Here is a 27,517-nt window from a genome sequence, read left to right as displayed (position 1 = left end):
TTATCAGCAGGTCAGAACATCACCACTGTACGTCTAACTTGAATACTTATGTCAAACAAAAAATAAAGACGCCAACGCGGTTCAAGAAAGAGGAACAGCAAAGGGTTTACATATTAATTTATTCACATACACATGCTCACAAACGGCTATATCTGCACAACAAATCATTTTTTGCACACAGTTGGGAATGTTCATTATATGTTTATATAACCTTATCAACAAAAACACAAATAATGTAAACTTGCACCGTTATGTGATGAGGCCAGTGAGCCCATATAAGAGGAAATATGGGAAAACATACAACAAACTTCTGATCCGTTTAATATCCACATCTTTGGGTGGATTTTCTAAAGAGGTTTGAATTTGATGCGACTGCAATTAAAAAAAGAAAAAAAAGAAATTAACAGCAGTTTTCTGCAAGCAACGACAAAAAAAGAACAAAAAACATGACAATAAAAGCATTTTCAATTAATAGCAATACGGTACTAGGAAGTTGAATCAATGACGTTTAAATTTGTCCCTTAATTTAGAAATATAGATGCAACTTTCTTTACCTGGTTTGTTTCTGGAGTCAACGTGTGTTGATCGACAGAAGGTTATAATAAATAAGGACTGATCTCAAACTACTATGATATGTTCACCAGTTTGCACTTAAAAACAGATACTAGAACCACCAACACTTTCCACTCTTGACTGGAGAATACAGATAAACTACAGTACAACCACATATCGGAAAGGTCTGTCCTCTTCCTGAATGAGGGTAAGGGGAGGGCGGAGGTGCTGAAGGCGGAGGTGATTTACAGACAGAGTCGACCTGGAGGTGAAAAGTGAAGATGAGTCGAGGCTTGACGACACAAGCTGCCGAGGCCACGAGGGTGAAAGATTGTAGGTGAGGAAAAAGGGAAGGAAAAAAACAACGAGGAGAGGAGAGAGGCGGACCTAAACGAGCCTTAGTGGCGAGCAGCAGATTCTCTGGGGTAGAACTCAGCCAAGGTGCTCTGAGGAATCCTCTTCAGCATCTCCTTGGGGAAAATTCGCAGCAGCTGCCAGCCGATGTCCAGAGTCTCGAAAACAGTCCTGTTGTCATACGGGCCTGAGGGAGAGCAGGGCCACACACATTAACCACCAGAACCGCATATGCCACATCCACTCAAACAGTTCAGAGAGAGGCAAGATGGTGGGTGTCTGACAAACAGACAATTATTTATCAGTTTAGTTTTAAACCCAGATCAAAGGCTGATTTGAACACTTTGAAAGATCTAGAGATCCATGGACTTGGCTAAAATTTAAGGGCAGAAATTTACATCAACATTTTCAAGGTTTCCCCCAGAAAACTTGCTAAGCCTGGTGGTTGGGCGCCAGGGCAGGCATTCATCCAGCGGCATGTCGTTTTTTTGAGTTAAAAAATGTTTAAAGTTTACAAAAAGTTTGAAAATATCACTTGATAATTATGTGTTATTAAAAGATTGGCAAGATTAATGTCTGATCACCAACTGTAAAGTCTTAAAATGCAAACATTTTAAAAAGACTTTAAATAAATAATCAATGCCTAGCCTGGTGGGGGCACAAGTAAAGCCTGGTGACCCGCTAGGCTTATAATACACTGAGGGAAACCCTGATTTTGCCAAACACCAGTATTCTCTGTTTGTTCTGCTATGACACTGGACAAGTATTTAAAATGCTCTTTTGAAATCTAAAAGTTTTTTTTCCTCATCATGGGCATAAATGTAAAATTTATTTTCAGCCTCTTGGTTATGTCTTTGAACCAATGATGTGTCTAAGAATAAGAAACGGCTCAACAAGACAGGTCACAATTGCACATAATGGCTCTAATAAACACCTAAATTGATAAACAACCTTTAGGCATGTTGTACGTTTAGCCAAAACCCATCCTACTGGACTGATTCCAGTAGGAGGCCCTGACTAGACATGTTATGAAAATGGTGCCTAATGGTTGAGCTGAATATACAGACTGGCCTTCCTGTCCAATTTTGCTCAGAAAATATTCTCGCTTACAGCACAAACGGCTTTCTCCCTTTCACTCGGATTCTTTCTGGTCGATTTCTGACTGGGCCAATCAATGAACAGAAGGAGAGGTTGTGAACGATGACATCAATTTTCTGCGCCGTTTTAGACTTCTAGTCCGCTTGTTGTTTTAGCAATGGCAGCAGAGGAAGTAAATGAAGCTGTTCAGTCCTTGTTGGTCACACTTCTAAATATTGAATTAACAATAACAGTCGCCTCGTTCAGCTCAGCACTTCCCTCTTCGCAGTGGAGGATGGTTGTTTACAACGCAGCCAATTTCAGATAAGCTTCAGCGTTAGTGATTGGGTGAAATGTAAAATCTCAATCTGTCCACGCCTCCAGGAAGTAATCATTTCTCACAGCCAAGAGCCCAGACCAAGCAGAGTGGTCTGGTTTTCACTGAATATGTAGTGAAGGGCAAGTTTTTCTTCCAGCAGCTCTACAGTATAGGCTTTCAAAGAATCCTACATTTTAGGTGCAGCTGCCAGAAAAATGTCTTTTTACCTATTGTTATATTGAAGTCATAAAAACATGTCTGTATCTATGAACGATGACGTTTTATATATATATATATATATATATATATATATATATATATCTGAAATAACTTCATCACAAGTTATTGTTCTTCGTTTTTTACCCTGAGCAATAAAATTCTTCTCAAACTTCTGCAGGAACTCCAGGTAGAGGAGATCGTCAGAGGTAAGGGCCTCCTCTCCCACCACAGCCTTCATGGCCTGGACGTCTTTACCGATGGCGTAACAGGCATACTGGAAGCAAACACAGGGACACATCATGGTCTTGATGATGGCTGCTCTTTGAACATCACTGGCCACACCTTAAACCAGTGGTGCCTGGAGGGCCGGCATCCTGCGTGTTTTACTTCTCTCCCTGGTTTAACACACCTGGATCAAATGATGGCTCATTAAAAATCCTAAAAACGTTACTGACATGCTGAGGAGGTTGTTACTACCACCAGGGAGGATCTGAAACACGCAGGATGCCGGCCCTCCAAGACTGACTTTGGGCACCACTGCCTTAAACCATTGCCTTGGATGGGATTTGTTACCAGCTGGTTGGACACATCGGCGTGGTCTTTCCTGGTCATCCCTTCACCGATAGCTGACTTCATCAGACGAGACAGCGAGGGCAGCACGTTAATGGGTGGGTAGATCTAAAACACACAAGTGTAAAGTGTGTAATGAACAGAGCTGAGCAGGAAGCAGGAACATTTAGTAACAGTTTTATTCTCTTTCAGAATATAAGCAGTTCATATCCCAGAATGCAGAAGCTCACTATGTTCATTTACAGAATGAATGGTTTACTGACTAACGGTGGCGGTGTGAGCAGCACGGCTTCGCTGATGTAAACATCTAGGATTCAAGTCTGTTCTGGATAACTTTAAGAAAACTTTAGCATTCGTGTTCACCATCAGGAATGTTTCAAACAGATGTGAAACTGATTTCCTGTTACGAAATTCCACCTAGCCCAGTCGTAATAAATCAATTAATCCATTAATGATCAATTAAAACAAGCTCAATCATTCCTATTTGCATGATTTATCGTTTTTTTTATTGTCGGTCCTAACCAGCCCTTTTTTGGAAACACAGTTTAGTTTACATGCTTCAGAATTCATTGTATATTTTGTTTATTTATTTTGGATATTTAAAATGACTTCCTGTCGCAGTGTTAGATGTTCTTTAGGATTTACAGTAAATCTTATTAATCTTTGACAAAGGACTCTTGCATTATTATGCCATTTCCATTACATTACTTTAAAATGGTCTGAAAACAACATTATCGTTTATCACAATAACTTAAGTGACAATTTATCGCCAGCAAAATGTGTTATCTTAACAAGCCTAATCCCAGATAAATAAATAAGAAGACTACTATTACACTACAATACACCATTTTCTTGCAGTGCTTAGAGCACAACAGGGACTCAGAATTTTGCTTTGTTTTAGGCGACGAAGAGCAAGACATGTTTATATAAAGAGCTTCGGAAATTCTCCAACCTGTCTGTTGTGCAGCTGTCTGTCGACGTAGACCTGGCCTTCTGTGATATATCCAGTGAGATCAGGAATTGGATGGGTGATGTCTGGGAAAACAAAAACAAAAGTTTTTGTCAATTCAAAATGTGTCCTTAAAAATACAGACAATCCCCAGCCGTATTCAATAACTGTAGTAGAAGAACTATTTGACAAAATTAAGCAATCATGACTATTCTTAGTGCTGGAGTAGGCTGATAAAACCATAGTCTGAATAAACTATGAGAGCCATGGAGTGTGTTGTTGCTGCTCACCGTCGTTGGGCATGGTGAGGATGGGGATCTGGGTGATAGAGCCGTTCCTTCCCTCTACTCGACCGGCGCGCTCGTAGATGGTGGCCAGGTCAGTGTACATGTAACCCGGGAAGCCTCGGCGGCCGGGCACTTCCTCTCGAGCAGCAGAGACCTGACAGGCAAAAAAAAAAAAAAAAAAAAAGTTATTTTTGTCAAAGAACACAAGAAGCCATTTCTTCTCAGTTCAATCACTTTCTGTCCTCTCTGTGCTGCCACTGATTCAGAGTTTCTGATAAAAACAATAAAATTCTATCAGACAAAGGTAATACAAAAGAAAAAAGGAAAACAAGACCGTTTCAAATAACGTCATTTATTAAAGCTGACATATGTAACTTTTTTAAAAAGAAGCTTTTTTGCAAATGTGTTAGAAATATCAAAGTCGTGAATGTACAATATCATGTCATGTCATAAAAGTACTAAATTGATAACATTTATTCAAAGTTTCTTACTTTGTCATTTCAGCCAGAAACTATGTTGATAAATAATTTTGATTTTTTTTTGGGGGGGGTGATAACTTCTTAATGAGGCGTCAGCGGAGGCAAACATCTGTTTATCCATGTTGCAAATTCTGCTTTCAGACGCTCCACGGAAATGACCGAGAGCAAAGCTGACATCAAGTCAAGTGAAATCGCAGTAAGAAGGTAAGAAAATGCATCCCATTTATCCTTGGATTCAAAGGTTAATGGGCACGGTGCACTCGTGAACAGTCGACTCAATGCGACAAAACTCAACCTTCACATATGAATGAGAATGGAAGTAAGTGATGATGTCCTGGCTCTTTGTATGGACTGAATTGCCCACGAAGCTGTCTGGGTATTAGCTGACAATTGCTGCAGCTGTACATGGACCAAGGTTATGGCCAGCCACCACAGAAAGGGAACATGCACGTGCATCATTTAAAGACCTCCATTGTGCTGGCGACACATCGAGACAGCAAACCGTACAACACGGGAAGGAGGATTCCAGCGGCACAATGGAATTCTTCTCAGGTTCCTGAGAATTCATTCGTTTTCCCTCTGTGTGCTCTCAGTCAGGTCTTTTGTGTTTAAGTTTTTCAGTTTCGGACCATATTTGGCTTTTTTTTTCTCCCTTAGAAATTCCACAAATTAAACATTTTAGTTTGCTTGTTTGTTTTGTGTGAAATGAGACAAAGTGTTGTTTCTTTGGTGTGTATTCCCACTCTTCTTTAGTGTTCTGGGAAAATAAAGAAAGACCACGCTCTGTATAAAATAAAACTGCTCACTAAAGTAGAAGAGCATATAAACAGAGGAGCAATCCAAGGTTTCTCCTTAGTTCAGTTGTTCCACTTGCAGAGTCACAGCTCTGTTGAGCCACCCACTCCCTCAGCTGTGGGCAGTGGAACTCTTCATAAATAAAATAGATCCTATAAAAAATTTAATTCTCTGTATATCTATGGTAACAAGGTCATCAAATAGTTTGGCACTGACGGGAATAATGGATCTGGGTTTAGATTGCTGAATTCTAGCCGAGTAATCCACAGTACTAGCTTCATCTAACCAATCAAACTGTATGTTAGACCACATACTCAGCTAATTATTTAAAAGCAAAAAAGTGAAGCTCTACGTTTAGAACTTTTTAAAAATTGCCTTAATAAATTAAATAGCTACTTTTACTGGTAACACTTTGACAGGGTGTGCATAAGACTGACATGACACTGTCATAAACATGACATAACATCTGTTATGAACATGAAGGAGTCTTTATGATCTCTATGAGTCTTATGAAGTGTCATTCGGTAAATAATGACACTTTTAATGCAAAGCTGGTACTTTTAATGGTCTTTCAATGCAACTTTTAGAGCAACTTTGCATTAAAAGTGTCCTTATTTACAGAATGACACCTCATGATAACACGCAGGCATTCATAAAGACTCCACCCAGTCAAATAAAGTGTTACCCTTTTACCTACTTTCTCCGAGAGCTGTTTGAGAAGTTTGAGTCAGGTCTTAGAGCTCATCATTGCAATGGGAAAAAGCAACAGTCAAAGTCACTAATAATTTCATCCAGTTGGCCACACTGTTCTCTTAAAAAGACTCAAACATGAGGTAGGGACCTGGGGAACAGCACCGGGCTGTTTGGATCCTGTTGGACAGACTCCACTTTGTTTATGTCACTAGTGAATCCTCTTCACTCTCCAGGGTTACTTATAAAGCACCACAGGGTTTAGTGCTTGGGCCAGTTCCATTTCCAATGCTTTCACTTGCTACAATGATCACTGCACACATGTCAGATGTAGTAGAAATGGTTCTAGTACCTCTCTCAGGGCTTCGGCGTAGGAGCTCATGTCAGTGAGGATGACCAGAACGTGTTTCTCACATTGGTAAGCCAGGTACTCTGCTGTGGTCAATGCCAGGCGGGGTGTAATTATGCGCTCAATTCTGGTAAGGAACAGAAAACATATAAAAACACTTAACTTTGCTAAAGTAAAGAAAGAAAATAAAATGGTGTTCCGGTGTAAAGCCGCAGAAGACAGTAAACGGTTTCCATGTGTGTCTTACGTGGGATCGTTAGCCAGGTTGAGGAAAAGGCAGACGTTGTCCATGGAGCCGTTTTCCTCAAAGTCCGACTTAAAGAAACGAGCAGTTTCCATGTTGACCTGAGACAACACAAGGTCATTAAGAATCTTTTGTTCAATCATTCTGACCACAACCAATATTCACACATTTTATCAGAAACACTGTTGGAACGATCAGATAGGTTTAAAGATCAAAGTTTGATCTCTGAGCATTAAATATCAATGGTATATTATTATTCTGTGCTTAAAGAATAATAAAAAAAGAATAATGAAATAAAATTAAAGCTAAAGGGAGATGGTTTCAAACTCAGTGTGTTAACTGGTACAAAAAGTATTGCGGTAACTTCCTAGCATCTTCTGCTCGCTCAGTGATTGGTATTCCTGATGAACAAGCCCCGTCAATGGCGGTTCAGACTGCAGTAAACGACTAAGAAAAAAGATTTGATGTAAATATTTCTAACATACCGAACACAGAATCTTAGTTGAATTTTTAAACCTCATGTAGTTTAAAAACTATGGGTGGGGGCAGTGGCTGTCCCCCTATGGCTGTAAGTACATCTTCCCAACTTGATTAAATTATTTGATTTTGCTGATTTATCCTTTTGTTTTACTGTGAAGCAGCTTATCTGATACACAAAAGTAAATTCTCTTGCTGAAAGCCCGAAAGACCAATGCTTCAGCAAAAACGCCTCTTCTAAATGTCAAACCTACATTTTCTCATTTGTAGTCATTTACAGTAAACCACCGGATGTGATGAGGTCATTCTTTCATCCGTTTACATGACTAAAAGCAAATGGAATTAAAAACTGATTCAGCCACGTCTCCCCAGTTAAACAGTAAGCAGCGTTTCCCTCAATCTATTATAAGCCTGTGAAAGTCACTAATAATTTCATCCAGTTGGCCACACTGTTCTCTTAGAAAGGCTCGAACATGAGGTAGGGACCTGGGGAACAGCAGGCTTTACTTGTGCCCCCACCAGGCTAAGCATTGTTAATTTATTAGTTTTTTTTATTTTTTATGATTGCCTTTTATAAGACTTTATAGTTGGCGGTCAGGTATTAATCTTCCAGTCTTCTAAAAAGGCATAACTATAAAATGATATTTTTAAATTTTCTGTCAACTTTAAACATTTTTTAACTCAAGAACAAGGCGGGTGGCTGGATGACTGCCGTAGCGCCCCGAGTGCCAGGCTTAGCAAGTTTTCTGGAGGAAACCTTGAGTAAGGTTTACTAAAAATGTGTATGATGGATGGGCGACCTGTCGTTGGTGCTCAATGACCTTGGTAGAAGCAACTTGGGGTCCTACCAAATGGTTCAGACATTGGGAGTATGAATGATGAAGAATAGTACAATAACAGGAGAAATTTTCCCCATATGAAATTTGGGTACAAAATTCATCATAAATCAGTGTCATAATATTTGACAACATCTATTGTCAAATATTATGACAATAGATGTTGAATTATCAAAGCTGACTTAGAGACAGAAAAAAGCCAGAGAACCTGAGCTGTGCAAGAGAGAGGAAAAAAAAAAAAAACTATTAATGCTTTCCGTTTGGTCCCCTCCCACCCGCCCCGCAATAAAGATATGCAGTACTGTTACAATATGCATCATTTCCTTTTGAAAATGCACATCCATGTGCCTCTTCACATGCTACTGCCCAATGAAAGGCAGAAGGACAGATCAGCATTTAGCTAGAGAGACACAAACCCTTGTGTGCATGTATGTGTCGGGAGAGGGTCAAGTTGTCACAAAGGAGGCATTACTGCAGCCAGAAGGAGCAGCTGAGAGGCAGAGAACCTGATACTGCCAAGCCTGAAGGTGTGAAAAGACTGTTGAATAAGGAACTTCCCTTCGTGGCTGGAGAATATGCTCACAAGTGCAGAAGTAAAAAGATGAACTTAAAGGTTAAATCCACCTGATGAATAAAAGGGAACGTTAGAGAAAGCGGGCAAGGCGTCACCTCAGGGATTAGCAGTGCAAATTCAGGCTGACTTTAGAAACGGGGGTCGATAGGAGAGTGGGGGCCTGTGGCTGGTAACAAACCTGCAGGATTCAGGATGTCATTTGTTTGCTTACCCCCATGGCTGCAAAGACAATGGCAAAGTTCTCAGCGCTGTAATCCATCACGTCCTTGGGCTTCTGCACGAGGCCAGCCTGGCGACAGATCTGAGCAGCGATCTGAAAGGAGAGCAGCACACGTAAAGCCACTCTTCTGGTTTCTATGCCAGATAGTTTTCTGGCTGGGTTGATGCAACGCATCAAGGCTGGCTCCAAGTGATTCACATGAAGCATTATTATTATGAATAGGCAACAGATAAACAGTCCGAAGAAGATAAAACTACAATGGAAAAAAAAATTTAAAAGCAGACCAATGCAAAAGTAAAAATAACATGAAGGTGAAGTGAGCCAGCTTTAACAAGCTCGTCTGTTTGTCCCAAATTCTGTTTGTCCAAACTGAGGTGGCATTAGAGTTTGACATTTTGAATAGGGTTAGGGATCTCATTGTATTTTCGTAGATTAGAGCAATTTAGGGTCCAGTCTAAACAGTTGAAGACATAATGAACTAGATTTGTTTGTCTGCAAGTTGCAAGAAAATACAAACAATGGGATTTGCTCATCTCTGGTGTAATCTCTGGGGATCGGATGGGTTTCTCCAACCTTCCAGGAAGCACACCATCTCAACTGCACTTTTACAAATCAACTTGTAAAATTGATGAAGAGCTCAATGGTTATTTTACCAGCTGTAAAATTATGCCCCACTCTAGTGCCAGTGACTAGTCCTTTACTAGAGGTATATATCCGTTTTTCTTATTAATATATACTTGACATATTTCAGAACTTAATGGAAGGAAAACTATGATTGAACCTGAAGATCTCACCTCGTTATGGGGCAGCCCAGCAGCAGAGAAGATGGGAATCTTCTGCCCTCTGGCAATGCTGTTCATGCCGTCGATGGCAGAGATGCCGGTCTGAATCATCTCCTCGGGGTAGATACGGCACTGAGGATTAATGGGCTGACCTGCGATCGAACACAAACACACTTGGCTTTCAGAAGATGTTGTCTTGTTTTTTTCTTTAAAAAGAAAAATCAGCTGTGCTGCAAAGCATGCCTTTTTTAACTGAGGAACTGATTCAATTAACTCAAAAAGTCAATATTCCTTCTTTAGATCTGAATATACACAGTAAAAAGTTGAGATGACATGTTTCCGGTTGTTAACAGTTTCATGCCCCACCTATATCAACCCCAGAAAATTGATGCGTTGATGGACCTGGTTCTGAGACTCCAGCCACACTGAAAACGTTCATCTCAACAAGTTCAAATATTACTGGAGAGTCCATTTATTTCAGGGAGTCATTTTACCATTTACCTCTTTAGATGTATTGTTTTACACACAACTAAAGAAAATGCAACACTTAATTTCTTAGAATAATACATCAGGCAAATAATAATAATAATAATAAATCCTTTAATCCAGAAATGTGGACTTAATAGAAAGCACTTAATACCTGCCTAAAGGTTGTCGTTTTCAAAAACTTCTGATCTGACACTAAAGAGTGTCATGAGTATTAAATGTCAATGCAAATATACTTCTGGTTGTTTAAAATAAAAGCTCTTCCTGCTGAAATAATCCAGAAACTTCACATTAACAGGAGCTAACCTATTTCTGCTGATAAAAATGAATTGTCATTTTTCAGGCTGAAAATGACACCTCATTAATATCTACAAAATATATTTTCATTTAAAAATATATGTTCAGACAACAAATATGTTGAAGAACATGCATTAAGGACAAAACATCAAATTTTAAAAACCTTAACACTGAGCCAAACTTTAAGAAACATTAAAATTTAGAACAAAAAGCAAACAGTATTCCAGTAGGGTTAGGGTAACCGTAACCTTTCCACTGCAAGGTGATGCGATTTGCAAAATTTCCATGTAAACCATCAGAAAACATTTTTAGAAATAATGAGGTCAATAATGAGGTCCCCATGTTACCCATACTGCTTTGCTATAGCCTCCTGACTACCAGGAAAAAAAATATTGTCCAATCACCATTTTTTTTAAATACCACAATTTTTGGAAGGTAATTGGAATACTGAAAACATTTTTTTGGGAAAAAAAGTTTTTATTTTTGAAATATGATGTGTCCACTACAGTGGACATCAGAACCCCATACATTTTGACAATGAAACTTGATGGCAACCAGTTTTTTCCCAAAGAAAATATCCAAACATCAACTTAAGAATGAATTTCACATTGACAAAACTGAGCACTGTTGCCTAGCAAGAAGGCTCTGGGTTCGATTCCCGCCCCGGGATCTTTATGCATGGAGTTTGCATGTTCTCCCTGTGTATGGTGGGCTCTCTCCAGGTTCTCCAGCTTCCTCCCACAGTCCAAAAACACTACTGTCAGGTTAATTGGCCTCTCCACATTCTCCCTAGGTGTGAGTGTGCATGGTTGTTTGCCTGTGTGTTGCCCTGCGACAGATTGGCGACCTGTCCAGGATGAACCCCACATCTTGTCCGCTATTTTAGCTGGAGGTAGGCACCAGCAACCCTCCCAACTTCAAGGGTTGGCTGGTTGGACGGACGAACGGACGGATGGGTTGGATGGGTTGGTGGGAGGATGGATCAGTGAGTGGGTGGATGGATAAATGAATGAGTGGGTGGATGGATAAATGAATGAGTGGGTGAATGACTGGATGGATTGATGGATACATAAAAAACTAAAATAACAAATGCCTGGATAAAGCCCCAAAGCTCTCTGTATCCAGAGTGTTCCTGCTCATAACGGTACGCAGGGACATGCCAACTTTGCAACACTTCTTTATTTAAAATGCTCAAAAACCAAAACAAGGTCGTACCCATGATGTCCAAGTAGTCTTCAGCCAGAACGCTGGGACCGCGGTCAATGGGTTTGCCTGAGCCGTTGAACACGCGCCCTGAAAGCAAGATTTTATTTTTATTATTTTTTAGTCAACAATTAATCATGTCTTTGGTTGGATAAATGTCTGCCTGATTTATATGGCAGATGAATTCATTACTAAGACAGCAATAAAAAGAAATTTATTAGATTACTCCCTCGGATGTCTGATCTATTCTGTTTTCTGTCAAACTCTTAAGGGAGACTATAAGTAAGGGTCTATTGGCTCTCGTCAAACCCACAAGTAGCAAGTACAAATGATTAATTATATATTCAGGGACATGATTAATGACACTTGAGAAACAAAAGCAGGTTTACTTTCTGTTTGCACTCAAATGTATTTAACCTTGCGCTGCACTGAGATAATCACATTGATTGAGACATTCAGGAACATCAAATGAAGCCTTTGATTCAGGGTATATTTTGTTCAGTTTACTAAGGAGTCAGATGATTCAAGTAAATTAGCACAGAGGAGGTGAAAATAAAAAAAGGCATATAATAGCAGAGGTGTCTGTAAATAAATAAAAAAACAACAAAAACAGCTAAATCTGAGTCGAAATGTTGTCTGAGGTTTAATAAGTAAATTTGAAGGAACTCTGGGATTTGTACCCAACATGTCTTCTGACACCGGGGTCCGCAGGATGTCACCAGTGAACTCGCAGGCCGTCTTCTTGGCATCGATGCCCGACGTCCCCTCAAACACCTGCAGCGACACAAACAGACGGAACGTGCCGCGGCTGAAAACACTCTCCATACTGCACTGGAAATACCACTGCTGTTCACCCAATAGTTAGAATTGCTGCATGACCTTATGAGTGATCTTCACGGAAATTAGTCTAAAATTCATACGCCTCAAATTTTTAGGTTTATTTGAGGTCTCGTTTTAATAATGTTTGTCGCAACTCTGCAAACACATTAGCCAAAGCCATCTCTCCGAAATCGAATGATCCAAACAAACAAAGAAAGTAATTACCAGACACACAAGTGGAAAAACACAGTGAATAAACATCATTGTAATATCATTGAATGTTCAAGGCAAATAGATTTTTGCTGCTTCTTGCAAACATGCATCATCTGGGGGGGGGGTTCTTCTTTTTTAAGTTTTCAAAAATTTCCATGGTATTCAATCAATAATAGACTATCTGGTATGGTCAGGAAACACACAGAGGATTCTAATAGAAAAGTTGCTTCCTTCGCAAAGTGTTTGGTCATAATTTAGCTCCACCAATAGCAGCAGAAAATGTTAATATAAGGTGATGAGCTTTCTTTCTGTGCTGCCAGACTTAAAAAACAAGCAAAAAAAATGCTTGAAATGTGTTGTAAAAGAGATCATGCCTCAATATACTTGACTTCAAACAAAGTGAATGAAAGTTGAGGTTGTGGAGTTTCTGGACACATCTGGTCCCATAATCCCGATACAGGGATTTTGATGAAGTAAGGAAAAAAAGGCCCTCTACAACAGGTTGTAGATGTAGGCTCTTTTTTTTCTGTTCAGGAAGAACAAATAAAGTAGACAACACCCCATCTACAATAATAAGAGGTGCGACTTTTAACAAAACTAACCTGCAAGTAAAAAAACCTGAGTGTTCAAATCACCCAGCCTTGTTCTTCTATAAAACCTGCCATAAATAATTATTCAAGGAATTCCTAACCTAAAAAAACAAAAACAAAACATTTACTCAATAATAGTTTTTTTTTCACCTTCTTTCACTATTGGTCGATTATTCTGGTCCTACAGAGATCGTCCTCCGTTTCTCACCTGAACAACTGCCTTGCTGCCGATAACCTCCAAGACCTGGCCACTCCTCCTGGTGCCATCTGGGAGGGTCAGATGAACAATCTCAGCATACCTGGGGAACTGACACACAGAAGGGTTACGCATTTCAACTACAGATGCTACAACTGTTCAACTAAAAATCCCAGGCTACAGTCAGGACATGGTGAATATTTCCAGTAGCCTCACCTTCACATTGTCCAGGATCACAAGAGGTCCGTTTACCCCAGACACAGTGGAATAGGCTGAAACACAAGACATCAATGCATTTACTTAGCATACATAAATGAAATGAAGGAAAACAACTCAACAAATAAAGAGCCAGAGACATTAAATGTATATTTTCACAAATAGAGCTGTGGTTCAACAGAACGTTGAATAAACATAGAATCTCATATTTTTCACAATTAATAAAAGAAAATCTCCCTTGTAAAAATAGAACTCAAAGCCAAAATATGTCTCAAAGAAATCTTTAAACGGTAAACCCTTGTGCATACTTTCATGACTATCAGGACTAATGTTAATTAATATTTCCTAACTTTGTCCCAAACATCTTCGCTGAAGTACATTTTTGTACCGTCGGTGATTTTCTGTAGAGCTCTCATTTTCCATTTGCAAAAACAAAAACGCACTGTGTGTTTTACAAATGTTGTCATTTGCCATTTGCAACTGGACTCATCTGGACTTTGGAATTTTAGTCTGCCTGTAGTTTTATCCATGACAGCGGAGTAATTGAAAAAAGCTGTTCAGTCTGTGTCGACCACGTTTCTAAATATTGACTTAACATCAACAGCCATTTTGTTCAGCTCAGATATTCTCTCTTCGCAGAGGAGGTCGGTTGTTTACACCACAGGCAATTTCCGGTAAGCTTCCTTACATCAAACTGGCAAATTACATAGTCTGTATTACCAAAAGTATTCGCTCGCCTGCCTTGACTCACATATGATCTTAAGTGACATCCCATTCTGAATCCATAGGGCTCAATATGTTGTTGTTCCACCCTCTGTAGATAGAGCAGCTTCAAATCTTTTGTGAAAGCTGTCCACAAGGTCTAGGAGTGTTTATGGGGATTTTTGACCATTCTTCCAGAAGACTATTTGTGAGGTCACATACTGATGTTGGACGAGGAGGCCTGGCTCTCAGTCTCTCCTCTAATTCATCCCAAAGGTGTTCTATCATGTTGAGGTCAGGACTCTGTGAAGGTCAGTCAAGTTCATCCACATCAGACTCTGTCATTCGTGTCTTTATGGACCTTGCTTTGTGGACAGTCATGTTGGAAGAGGAAGGTCCAGCTCCAAACTGTTCCCACTAAGTTGGGAACATGGAATTGTCCAAAATGTCTTGGTTTGCTGAAGCATTCATAGTTCATTTCACAGGAGCAAAGGGGTCAAGCCCAGCTCCTGAAAAACAAGCCCACAACATAATCCCCCCTCCACCAAACTCTACACTTGGCACAATGCAGTCAGACAAGTACTGGCTGCATTGTGTCTCCTGGCAACTGCCAAACCCAGACTGGTCCCTCAGATTGCCGGATAGAGAAGCGTGACTCATCATTCCAGAGAACGAGCCTCCACTGTTCTAGAGTCCAGTGGCGGCGTGCTGTACACCCCTGCATCCAAAGCTTTGTATCGCACTTGGTGATGTATGACTTGGATGCAGCTGGTCACCATGGAAACCCATCCCATGAAGCTCTCTGTACACTGTTCTTGAGCTCATCTGAAGGCCACATGAAGTTTGGAGGTCTGTAGTGACTGACCCTGCAGAAAATTGGTGACCTCTTCACACTATGCGCTTCAGTATCTGCTGACCTCACTCTGTCAGTTTACGTGGCCTAACACTTCTTGCTCAACGAGTTGCTGTCATTCCCAAACACTTCCATTTTCTAATACAGCTGACAGCTGACTGTGGAATATTTAGGAGCGAGGAAATTTCACGACTGGATTTGTTGCACAGGTGGGATCCTATCACCGTAACACGCTGGTATTCACTGAGCTCCAGAGAGCGAGCCAGTCTTTCACAAATGTTTGTAGAAACAGTCTGCATGCCGAGGTGCTTTATTTTAAACACCTGTGGCCATAGAGGTGACTAGAACACCTGATTCTGATCATTTGGATGGATGAGCAAAAACATTTGGCAATATAGTGTACATCCCAAGCAAACGTTAGCAATCGGATACAATTTAAAACCTCAGAGTGCACATCATGAGGAAACAATCATTTCTCAATAACCAAGAGACAATAACCTGTGGACGAAGTGAAGCATAGAACAATGGGCTCGTTTTTACAAGGGTGTAATGGCCTTAAATATGCCAATTTTGACTTTTTACCATTTAATACTTTTTAAAGACTCACAGACACCCCGAGTTACCTGTAATCAAGGAGGTTCCTATACAAGGGATGAAAAAATACTTCCCGGAGTAGGTATGGCTGCTGGTCTGCACTAGAGCAGACGTTCTTCACAGAATGAGTCAGTGCTTTTAGAAACTCTATCCAGATAGATTAAGGTAGGATAAGAAGAAAATCTCTGCCTAATCCTCACGATTTTGTGAAACAGCTGACCTCCCCAGTCTAGTGCTGTCCTTATACAGTTTCTACTTTCATTTGAAAAAAGAAAAAAAGCAATAGTTCAAGGTACCCACTTATATGTATTGTAGTGATTAAGTACATGGTTTGCTCTTTAATTTTACAAGGTAACGAGTGCTCAATGGACTATATGTTCATGGGGTGTGAAGGAGCAACATTTCTCATTAGGTTTGGAAAACTTTCTCCACCCCTCTTTTGCTATTTCTGCTCAAGTGCAGCGGTTCTCTGGCTTGGCATGCAACAGCAGTGTGGGTCACCCTGCAGCCTGTTCAGCTGCCAGAGCCCTTTGTGTACAAAGATGTTAATTGGTTCTAATCCGCCACTAGAAGCTGTTTTGGTAGCCTGACCTCGCACCCTGAAGGACATCTTGGTGCGAAATACTAAAGAGCCCATTCAAGTGGCAAAGAAAAGAGGCACAGAGCATTCCAACACAATTCAATTTCCCCACTGAAAGAGAGAGAGACTCAAAGGGAGAAGGGAAAAGGGGGAATAGGTGCTGGGATGAAGATGGGAGCGCATCATCATTCTGGCAATCAATGAACAGCACAAAGCAGTGGCTGCTGTGATGTGCAGCTTCACAATCACATCTTAGCCTCTACTTCAAGGGATTCCCACAGTTGAACTGGACATGGGAATGCTTGCTGCCTAAAAGCTGCAGGGCCTCATCCCTGCTGCAAATGAACGCATGCAGACAGTGAGAGGCACGGGGGACAAACAAGCAATAACTGGGATCCACATGTTACTTTTTATTTCAAGTTAGAATTTCCTCTTAAAGCTGAGACAACAAAAAAGAAAGAAAAAAAAGCAGAAGCACAAATGCCCCAGACAGCCTCAAACTCTGGTGCTCAGGATCTCTCATTTGTCTCTCTTTACATAATCATGTTGGTTTTTTAATTTTCAGTTTAAATTATAGTAGGACAAACTCTTCAAAGAGTTGTTTAAGTTTAGTTTAGTTGCAATTTTAGCTACAAAGGCTGCCTCTGAAAATCGATCTCTCCTACGGCGGAGATCTATTTGACATTGAACGCTGGAACCAAAAGACATCTTAAATATCCAAAATAAATGGGCAAAATAACAAACAACAAAAAAAATGAGTTATGAAGTCTCTGTAACCAAAAAACAGCTAATTAAGATTAATGCTTTTAAGCTTCATCATCTAATTTTTGGTAGAAAGAGAGAGGGGGAAAAAGAAAAACAATTACAATGCAAGTGAAAATAATTTAGCTTGTTTTAATTTATCGTGCGATTGACTGATTTATTGCTTATTGCGACAGGCCGAACAAAGATCACCGCATTGTTATCATTGACAGAATCGTATCAGATAAGTCCCATGGTTGGGGGCTGATGTAGCAGATCTGATTGGGGATTTGTGAATTTCAAAATACAGCCGTACTTCCCCAAAACACACTCGCCTGTTTTTTTAAGATGAGGAATATGGGGAAGTGAATCATGAGCAGTCGCACCATTCACGAGGTCTGGTGTCTCTTCATGCTATAGACAGAAATAGTGTCAAAGCCCAAGCTCACATTTTAATGTCCTTTCAGAAAAAGAATAAAGGCATCCGCCCACTGGACTCTTTTTTTTTTTTTCTACTGACAAGCTAGCTGCTTAAGCCTTATTAGAATGTGAATTGCAGAGGTGTTTCAACACTGATTTTATAGAAATTACTTTCGTAATGACAGATGAAACATTTGTTTACCATGACTACATTATTACCAATAATTAAATCTTCACAAAGAAGTATAGTGCCTTGCTCGTTTCCTTTTCATAGCGCTAAATGACAGAATGCACCACTAAAACAAAGACGAGCCGTTTCGCCTGCTAATAGCTTTTGTCCCATTTGACATGAGAGAGACAAAGGCCTCTTAAAAGAAAAGACAAGGTCTGATGAGAAGTCTCCTTATTTGTTTATTTTCCAGCTCCGTCTCGACAAGGCTTTTTACTGGCTTTATGCATTAGACTGTTCACAAATTAATACAATGGTGAAAAAGCACCTTAACACTGTGATCTTATAGGCTGGTGCTTTGCTAGAGTAAAACGCACAGCTGTCAGACTTTCATTCTGCACCAAACAAGTAACAGTGAAGAGTTGCACAAACTGGGAAAGAAGGTTTGGGGTTACTACAACCAAGCAGAGACATGGCCATGTCATGTCAGTGCTGAAAACTATGCATCATGCAGATCAAAGGAAAGCAACGTGATGCAAAACAACTGGGGATTTTTTTATTATTATTATTTTCACTGAATTCCCATGCAAAATAAACATCCATCCATATATTATCTTATAGGAAGGTTGCTGGTGTCTATCTCCAGCGGTCAACGGGCGAGAGGTGAGGTCACCCTGGACATGTCGCCAGTCCATCGCAGGGCAACACAGAGACAGATAGGACTAACAACCATGCACACACACAAGAGGAGAATTTATAGAGATCAATCAACCTGCCAGTCATGTTTTTGGACTGTGGGAGGAAGCCGAAGTACCCAGAGACAACCCAGGCATGCACAGGGAGAACATGCAAACTCCATGCAGAAAAACCCAAGATCTTCTTGCTCCAAGGCAACAGTGCTCCAAATTAATCATAAATATGTAAAATTGAAATGGAAGGTTTTAAGTGTGAGGGTATGTGTGTACTTGCTCTGAGATGGAAGGGTACAGTAATATGTTCAAATTCAAATAAAAAAATACTTGTTGTTGTAACTCATTAATTTGGATTCTTCAAAGAGTTATTGAAGATGGTGATGGCTGTTCGGTGCAGCAGTCTGTACTGCACTGAATCCGAAGCAGCCTCTGACAGAAGATGCTCTGCCTTCCTAAGACAGTCTCATGAAGAGGGTTGTCCATAATTTTCTCGATCCTATGAAGAATCCTTCTTTGCATAATCATCTCTTTTGACAGGGTTACAACGTTTCTGTAGAGCTGGACTAAATGCAGAACCACTGGTTCCAATATAACATGGCAGATTTTGATGGTCTGGCTCTATGATGAGAGAACAAATATTCACTCTTCCGTCTGACTGCAGCTTATGTTTATGTCAGAGCAATCAAGCAAATATTACACAAGAAAACCGTTCAGGCTGACAATGTCGAACATGCAATACGGAAGGACGTACAACGTCACGTTATCAAAATACATGGAAGTGTTTTATGCTGAGTATTCGTGACTTTATGTTGGTAGGACTAGGGCAGCAATAATAATAATTTTTTAGTTTTGAATGTTCTTAGTTGTCCGTCAACGGAACCTACTTCTTAGAAAGCGCAAGGATTTTTTTTCCACAATAAGCACGTGATCGAGTCACATGACCGACCATCCGTCTGTCACCTGATTTATTAATCATGCTAGAGTTCTGAGATTTCAGCTCAGAAGTAGATCCCACTACTCACTGTGTGCACACAGAGACACTCCAGAGGTGGTGGACCAGATGTTACCGATGTAGGTTTTCCCTCCTTCATTCAACAAAAGCCCGTTCCGCGTCTCATTCGTGAAGTCAGCTGACTAACACAGCTAGCTAATCCTCTGTCCTGACAGTTAACAGTTGAACTGGGCACGTCGAGGTTTAATGCAAAATGTAACAAACGCTCCTTTAGTAGTACTATCAGGAAAAGATCAACTCATTCCTCACGTAATTACTTAATTAGTATAGAAGTATTTATACTTATATCATGTTCGAAATAGAAATTAGCTTCATAACTTATTAGCTCTTGGTACGGTGACGATGCAGAAACAAAAAAACAAAACAAAAACAAAAAAACAACTTTCCCAACCAATAACAGAAAATAAGTCGATATTAAAAATATATTTCCGCAGTCCACTGTGCCAGGTTTCAGCAGAACTAAATGTCGACCAACAAAGTCACTGCTCCTTTAGCTAGCACCGTTACATGATTCATGTAACCAGAATGAGTTTTACATCTGTTGTCTAAACACTCATGAACTGTATATTGGCAGGAATTGCTTACCATAAAAAGCTCACATTGTTCACGTATTAAATTAACATTTTATATTTCTCCGTCGTAGCTGTAGCATGAACAACAGCCAACAAGCAATGGCTGCAGCTATCTGTAACAGTTAGCAGCTAACAGTGTAGCATCGTACTTAGCCTCGGCTGGGAGATGTAATTCCTCGTTACAGCCTGTGTGTGTGTCCTCGCAGCTGCTCCAAGGCTGTTCACATCCATTGCTCGATTTGCCACCAGTGTTGCCATTATGATAGCTGAAGAAAGCTTTCGGTGCTTAATGTGCTGATACGGAGTATCAGAAATGACAGTAGAGGGTAGGTCATATGACAGTCACGAACCGGAAGTCCTATGGTGAAAGCGCGCATGTGCAAACAGTAAAAACATCAACTTCACCCAGAGCGTGATTTCCCTCATCTTATCTTGTGAAAACAAGCTTTGAATTATTGTAAAATTAATTTTTAAAAAGTATTTTAAAATTATGTTTTTCTTTCAATGTTTCAAATATAGCTTACTTCTCTTTCCAGTTGCTTTATAATGCGACCTGTATATAGATCCATTCCATAAATTAGAATATTACTGAAAAGCAAATTTATTCTAGGAACTTTATCACACTATTTAGATTAATTACACTCGGGTGGTTGGTTGCAAAGACCTCTGTAGGTCATGACCTCATTTCAGTTTAAGTTTGATAGTTGTCATTCCTCACAAACTTAAAGGTAGTTCAATAGCTATATTTAATGTATAAACATGTCAGGATTATGCGTTATGTCCCACAGCCGTCTTAATTTTCAAGTAATAATATTCAGTTTTTTAGGAAATCAGTGCAGACATGCACTTAATATAGAAAAGCAAAACAGAGCCAAAAATAAATGGCATAAGTGTTCCAACAAAATACATGACATAGAATAATATTTCTGATTGTTTCCCTACCAGTTTTATTGAGTCAGCCAGGCAGATGAGGGTTCAGGTACAGAGAGGCTGTGAGAGAATGCAGCCGGTTTCTGTGCAAAAGCAGACAGGAGCGGAAGCAGAGGCTGCTGGGAAAGTTGGCAGAAAGAACTGGCTTCTGACAGAGAAGGCACAGCAATAACACTATGACTCTTTCACATCCAAGCTCCCCGTCTGCTGTTCCCTGCTGTGGGAAATGAATGAAGTCACTGCGTAGCAACTTTAATTGTAATTCGCAGGATGATAGAAAATATGCAACTTTGGACAATCAAAATTAACAAACAAATCCCCAAAGTGCACATTTAAAAATATCTAAAGATGTTTTCTCTCCTTCTCTTATATAGGACACAAGTATGTAAACAGAATCTAATTTAATAATTGGAGTCAAAAGGTTTTCAGTCACCTTTTGAAAAAAAGATGGACTTTGAAATACTTGCACAGTATTTGCTATATTTTAATGAACACAGTTGTGGGAGCTATTTCTCTATTTTCAGTTGAATTTTAATTATTTAGTTTATTTTCATATACTTACTTTCTGGTTGATTTATAACAAGAATTTTTGTTTAATTTCAGTTATTTAGAGTACGTTTTTAGCTAGTAATCTGTAATCTAGTTAATTAATTTCAGACTAGAACATGGGTGTTTCGTGTATAAACACATTATGCATGTGGGTGGTCACATGGTGTTTTACCAATTTATCCAACCAATCTACCCAGCTAGTCTAGCCACCAGTCAGTCTATCAGTCAGTCAGTCCACAAATGAGACAATCAGGCAGCCAAACAATACAACAGTAGGGCTCCTGTGCTTGTTCCATGTTTAACCTGCAACTGTGGAATAAAGTACCAAAAAACTGCATTTTTGACTTTTGATCTTTTTGGGAAGTGCTTAAGCCAGAAACCCACTGTGCATCAAGTGGCTATTTGAGTTGAATTCACTTTTACTTAATAATAACTGATAAGTTTTTTGATTTTTGGCTTTTGAGTTTTTGGACAAATAGTCACTATTTTGTGAATATAATCAATTCGCAAAATGGTTTTGATGTTTCATAAAGATTTGGAAAAGCAGAGGCAGCCAGTCTTATGGAGGGAAAGGACACTGTTCCAGATATAATTTCCTTAAACATGCTCTGCAGAGGTTTTTGATCCAGATGCACATGGCTTCCTTAATTTTCAGTCCTAATATTGTTCCTTATCTAACCTACTACCACTCCCCTCAAAACACACACACACTATTATATTCAACACATCTTTGTCCCACTGAGGACGCTGTGGAGTGATGGGTAAAATGCCACGGCTGCACACATTTTCTCCCTAGAAGCTATTGCGTTGTCATTTTCTTGTTTTTTTAAGCCTTGATCCAGTCTCATTTGTCACAGCATTTCTTGAACAATAGCTTTTAAGCTACAGTTTAAAAACAATTTTGGACCAATCCTTTACAACCAGCACACTGGCAGCTGCATATTGTCCTCAGTTCCCTGAAAATAAAATAATAAAAAAAACCACTACAGACTGAAGTGGTAAGCACTGCTGTGGTGAGGCTGACTGTGGCCCCTAGAGAGCTCATTCAAATGTTTTAGGCTGCAGGGAAAAAAAATAGCATTTTAATGCAAGTGAAGGGCTCTTGCTGACAGGAGCGTTGCCCTCATTTAACAAATACATATTTTTTCAACTGCGTCTTTTCCGATGAGTTCAGAGGCTTCCAAACTCCTCGTGTGGATCCATATTTGAAGACAGGTGGCATGTTATTCATGAAGTCGCTAAGCATGTCTGCTCCGGCATTCACAAGTTGTCTAGTAATTAAAAGACTAAATTTCAAATCTGCATGTCAACAATGGTACCCAGCTGATGACTGCAAAGCAAACCCAAACCATCAGTCCTTCTTCAGCTGACAGCAGGACTTTCTTCGATGTGCTTCACAGTATGTGGTTGCCGTGTATTGTGGCCACGTATCTCCACTTTGTTCCCGTTTGTCCAAATAAAAGTGTTCCAGAAATACTTTTGGTTAATTCTCATGCAGCTTTGCAACCTGAGGCACCTGAAATGTGACCTTTGATATCTTGTTCAAATAATAATGATTGAATTAAAATGAAAAAAAAAACATGCATTTTCTGGGATTCAAATAAAGAAAATGCCTCAGAAATGATATTGTTGTTATTTATGTTGTAAATAAAACCTACTTTTGCTGTTCTATGTAAAAAACCGCAAGAACAAGAAGCAACGTTGACATACAGTACACTTCATAAAGTAAACAGAACATGAGCAGTATCAAAGTCCAAAGAAGTTTTACTGAAGAAAACATCAGTAAGAGGATAGTTGTTTTTTTCCCAGCCTTCTATTTCTAAGTGTTTCTTGTTGAGAAATTTGACTTACTTTAGCATTTTATCACCTGAGGATAGAAGCTCTTTTTCAGTCAGTGTGACTCAAGACTAATGAGTCTGTGTCGTAGAGAAACAGGTGATATCCAGGCTGAGAGTGCTCCGTCTTAGTGAAACAAATTATTTAATTCAGCTCAAGTATATAATGCTAACATTAAGAAACTCTACAAGTCAAATATCCCTCAAAATATTTAATATGTTTTAACATGTTAGCGATCTCTGTGTATTTTTAGAGTACACTTTTTAGAGTACACTTCTCTCAAAAAGTGTTCAAAAAGGTTTCCTTGCCAAAAGAACACCTAGTAAAAAAAAGAGATAATTTATTAGTTTGCTTCTTTATTTGAAGTAAGCTAAATTATTTGAGTAGGACTGACTTAAATTTAGTTGGATAAACTTAGTAAATTATGACTTTAGTAAGACATAATAAATTAAGTTGGACAGACATAACTTGAGTCGATTAAACTTAAATTAAGTAGCATAAACTTAATTGAATTACTTGTTACCAGTTGAAGCAATTCAATTAAGTCGGTTCAACTAATTTCTTGTTACAGTAATCCAAGACTTATTCTTTCACACAATCTGTTGAACCTGCTCTTTCATTTGAAAGTCAAGTGACTATAACATAAAAAGGATATATTTTTACTGTTCTAATATTTATAGATTAAATAAATAACAGGTGACCATGGTAGTTCGCCCTGCAATCAAAGGGTTGCTTGATTCCTGTTCCGTCCACCGCTGTCGTGTTTTTTGGGTACTTCACCCACCTTGCCTACCTTTTTCACTCTTTGTTTTTTTAAGAGTTTAATTAAAATATAAATAAATAATTATATTTTTAGTGGAGTACAATTTTTGGCTACATCACCCTTCTCTGTAATGTAACCTTAGTTGTGGTGGGGATGGCGTTGCCCACAGAGAAGCTTAGACAGTGACTCACACGCTCATTCATGACATCACATTTCATCTCCTTGTGGCTTCAGGCAATTTTACCTTCCTGTGACGTCTTCATATAATTACGTCCCTTTCAATTCAGCTTTTTATCACAGGCTGTCTTTGTACAAGGAGCTTGTACACCAAGCAAGCAATAAAAATAAAAAAATAAAAAACATCCGTCGAGTTTGGGTGTGTGATATTGCAGACCCGCACGTTTCAGTGACCGGTACTGTGGCTGGGTATTTTGTCTTTTAGAGAGAGAGTTGAACAGAAAGAATCGAGCATATTATCTCTCAGTTGTGCAAAAGTAAAAAAATAAAATAAAAAAATGTAACTGCAAACATTCTTCCATTTGCAAAGCATCTAAAAACAGAACTAAACAGAAAAACACTTTGACTATAATGACTATAATGGAGCAACTCCAACAAGCAGCAGTCTTCCGTAATTAAATTAGAATCCCTATAATCCCATCATAAAGACTGATTCAAATTCAGATGTATATTTCTTTTGACTCCACACAGTCAAAGTCAGTTTATAATGCAAAATGCTGAAAAGCCGTATATTCAAAGACTTGAATGTTGCTACAGCTTCCCTTCTCAGAACCAGAATGATTCACTTTCACTTTTGCTTCACTTTCTCTTTCTCCTATTTTCTCTTAGGTTAATAATTTCCAATCTAAATTTTAAAATACATTTATTTGTTTTCTCTCAGCCGATGTTATTCAATATGTAAAATGCTGAAACTAAAGTCAGACCTAAATTGCTCACTGATTACAGGATTTTTTTCCAGTCCCATTTTGTGACTCGTGAGCGTTCTATTCCATTTGAGAAGAGAAATAAGTTTGTGAAATCAATCAGTCAAATTTTATTTGTATAGAATTTTTCAGCAACAAAGCATTTCAAAGTGCTTTACATCATAAAAGCAAATACAACACAAAGTCATAGAATCAACAATCAAAACATTACATTTAATCAAGTGCCATCGTTAAGTTCTTAATCGATTACGCTTCAAAGGCAACTCTATAAACAGCTGAGTTTTTAGTCTAGAGGAACTCAGTGTTTCAGCAGTTTTGCAGTTTTCTGGAAGTTTGTTCCAGATTTGTGGAAAGGCTAAAGTCTGGGACGGTTATGATTATTACCCGGAGCTTTGGGTTTCATTTGTATTTGTGCTTAGACCACTTCCTTACTACTTATGTTTGTCTTCCCTTATACCGCTCATCAGATCTTAGAATATTCAGTTTCATTAGCATTGCTTTAAAGGTCTTGCCTTATATATTTTAGTTTATTCTTCCTTCTGTTTCTTGTATTTTTGTATTTATTCACCTTAGATTATTTATCAGGCTTTTAACTTTGGGTTTAGATGCTCGGAGTTCATGGTTCAGTGACTTCTGTGTTCTTTTTTATCTTCCGTCAGCTGGACCAGTGTTAGCCATGCAGGCGCTCGTGGCACAGATAAGTTTAAAATGATCAACCTGCGCAACATTTAGTCATTTGTGTGCTGTTTATAGTTACAGTTTTGCATTCCTTTCTAAATATTAAATAATTAGTATGTTAAATAATGTATGAGTTAAATAATCACTGTAATGAGAGATTGTTTCGCATGGCATGTTGGGCCTTGTGTCGATCAAAGCCACTGTTTTTATGCGCTATGTTCATGTGTTTGTCATTATACTCACATTACTGCATTAAGAATGTTTTTTCAATAGTCTGACGTGATATTCTTATCTTAAATGTCTTGTTTAGCTGTAAGCAAAAAAATCACCATTACTAAATCAAGGTTTTAAAACATCTGTTTGTAGGAAATTCATCTTGATATGTGTGGAGGTTCCTCCATCTTTTCCCCAGTGTTAGTATTTATTTAAATGTTTTCATATAATATATTTAGAATTTCACTTTTTCTTTGGTGGTGGTTATTGCATTAGATTGTTTACTAATTTGGGTGCACACATTTAGTAAACACCTTATGTTTATTTAGGATCATTAACATTTTGTTTTGCTGAGTTTAAGGACTGGCTTGCAGAAGGTGGTTGGTTGGAAGAAAAACCAGGAAGTGGAACAGTCCATCAGGCTGCTGGAAGCAGGGGACTTGATGTGAAAGAATCTGCCTTTGCCTTTCTCCACTAATAGCATAATTGCTAAAACCTTTTTGGTATCAGGTTATTTTGTTTTTTATAGTTGTGTTAAAGTTAAAATGTTTTAGTTTAAATTAGTCATTTATGTTTATATATTATTTGTCTTTCTCTCCTTCCCTACAAATTCTCCTGTTCATTGTCTGAGGTTAGTCTTTTGTTTGTTATCTTGAGTTATGTTTGCCTTTGTTGATTTCTTTTGTGCCCGTTTTGTTATATTTTTTAGATTTGTTGTTAAAACCTTTTGCCCCTGTCCTTTACTGGTCGGAACGTCACAATATGTATAATGTGTAAGCTCAGTTACTGAAATACATCTGAGTCTTATTAATATTCAAATTTAGGATCTTGTGAATCAAATAATAATGCTGTTATTCAAAGGCGTACTTTAAAATTTAAAGACATTGTATATGTAATAATAAATTATATTATCCTTCTGGAATTCAGAAATTATTTAAGTTAAGAGAGAGGGGATATGATTTACAACGTTTGTTGATATTTTAATGTGCTAAAAAGAGAAAAAAGTGAAGGAAAATGTAGACGTGTTTCAGTTTGCAGAGGGAAACTGTGGAATGAACTGAATGATTATCGATCTCAAGTTATGTGCTTTTTGGTGAGCTTTAAAAGAGCATTGAAATGTAAAGTTATAAAAGCATATTCTAGATGTATTGTGTAACCACGTACTTGTAATGTATCTGTACATATGTGCATATTTAAATGTAAATATGTGTACTGTATGTATTTACATAAATATACATATTATTTATGTAAGTGAATTGACAGTAGATATCTTTCATTACTGTAAACTGCTGAATCTATAAATAGGACAGACAGGTAAGCCCATCAGCTTCAGCTGATTTCTTTATTGGTTAATTGTTGGTTTGTAAAACAGTATTTTGTTTTTTTGCAATGTTAATTTACCAAAATAAATTTCATCTGAATCTGAATTCATTAAAAATGACTGCAGTTTACGAGACTAGCATAGTGATGCTGGCTCAG

General features: G+C 38.7%; 1 protein-coding gene across 2 annotated transcripts; it reads right to left on the bottom strand.

The window, feature by feature from the left end:
- Positions 1-100: 100 nt before the first annotated feature.
- On the bottom strand, positions 101-20,491 carry atp6v1ba (ATPase, H+ transporting, lysosomal, V1 subunit B, member a). 2 transcript variants are annotated; one of them, XM_008428973.3, is made up of 15 exons: positions 20,278-20,491; positions 13,794-13,849; positions 13,590-13,688; positions 12,440-12,533; positions 11,772-11,849; positions 9,786-9,925; positions 8,983-9,084; positions 6,888-6,985; positions 6,644-6,767; positions 4,331-4,481; positions 4,044-4,126; positions 3,095-3,199; positions 2,666-2,795; positions 940-1,093; positions 101-814 (listed from the first exon to the last, which is right to left on the bottom strand). In XM_008428973.3, exons 1-14 carry the CDS (start codon positions 20,384-20,386, stop codon positions 951-953), a joined length of 1,512 nt encoding a protein of 503 aa, XP_008427195.1. In that variant the 5' UTR covers positions 20,387-20,491; the 3' UTR covers positions 101-814; positions 940-950. The 2 variants fall into 2 exon arrangements, with proteins under 2 accessions (XP_008427195.1, XP_008427194.1); XM_008428972.3 differs by having other exon boundaries at positions 101-1,093.
- Between the last annotated feature and the right edge of the window lie 7,026 nt (positions 20,492-27,517).

The sequence above is a fragment of the Poecilia reticulata genome, chromosome 15 (assembly GCF_904066995.2).
Source record: "Poecilia reticulata chromosome 15, P_reticulata-male-v2, whole genome shotgun sequence".
Classification (NCBI taxonomy): Eukaryota; Metazoa; Chordata; class Actinopteri; order Cyprinodontiformes; family Poeciliidae; genus Poecilia; species Poecilia reticulata.
The sequence above is the reverse complement of the archived record's forward strand: the minus strand, read 5'-3'. Positions and strand labels throughout refer to the sequence as shown.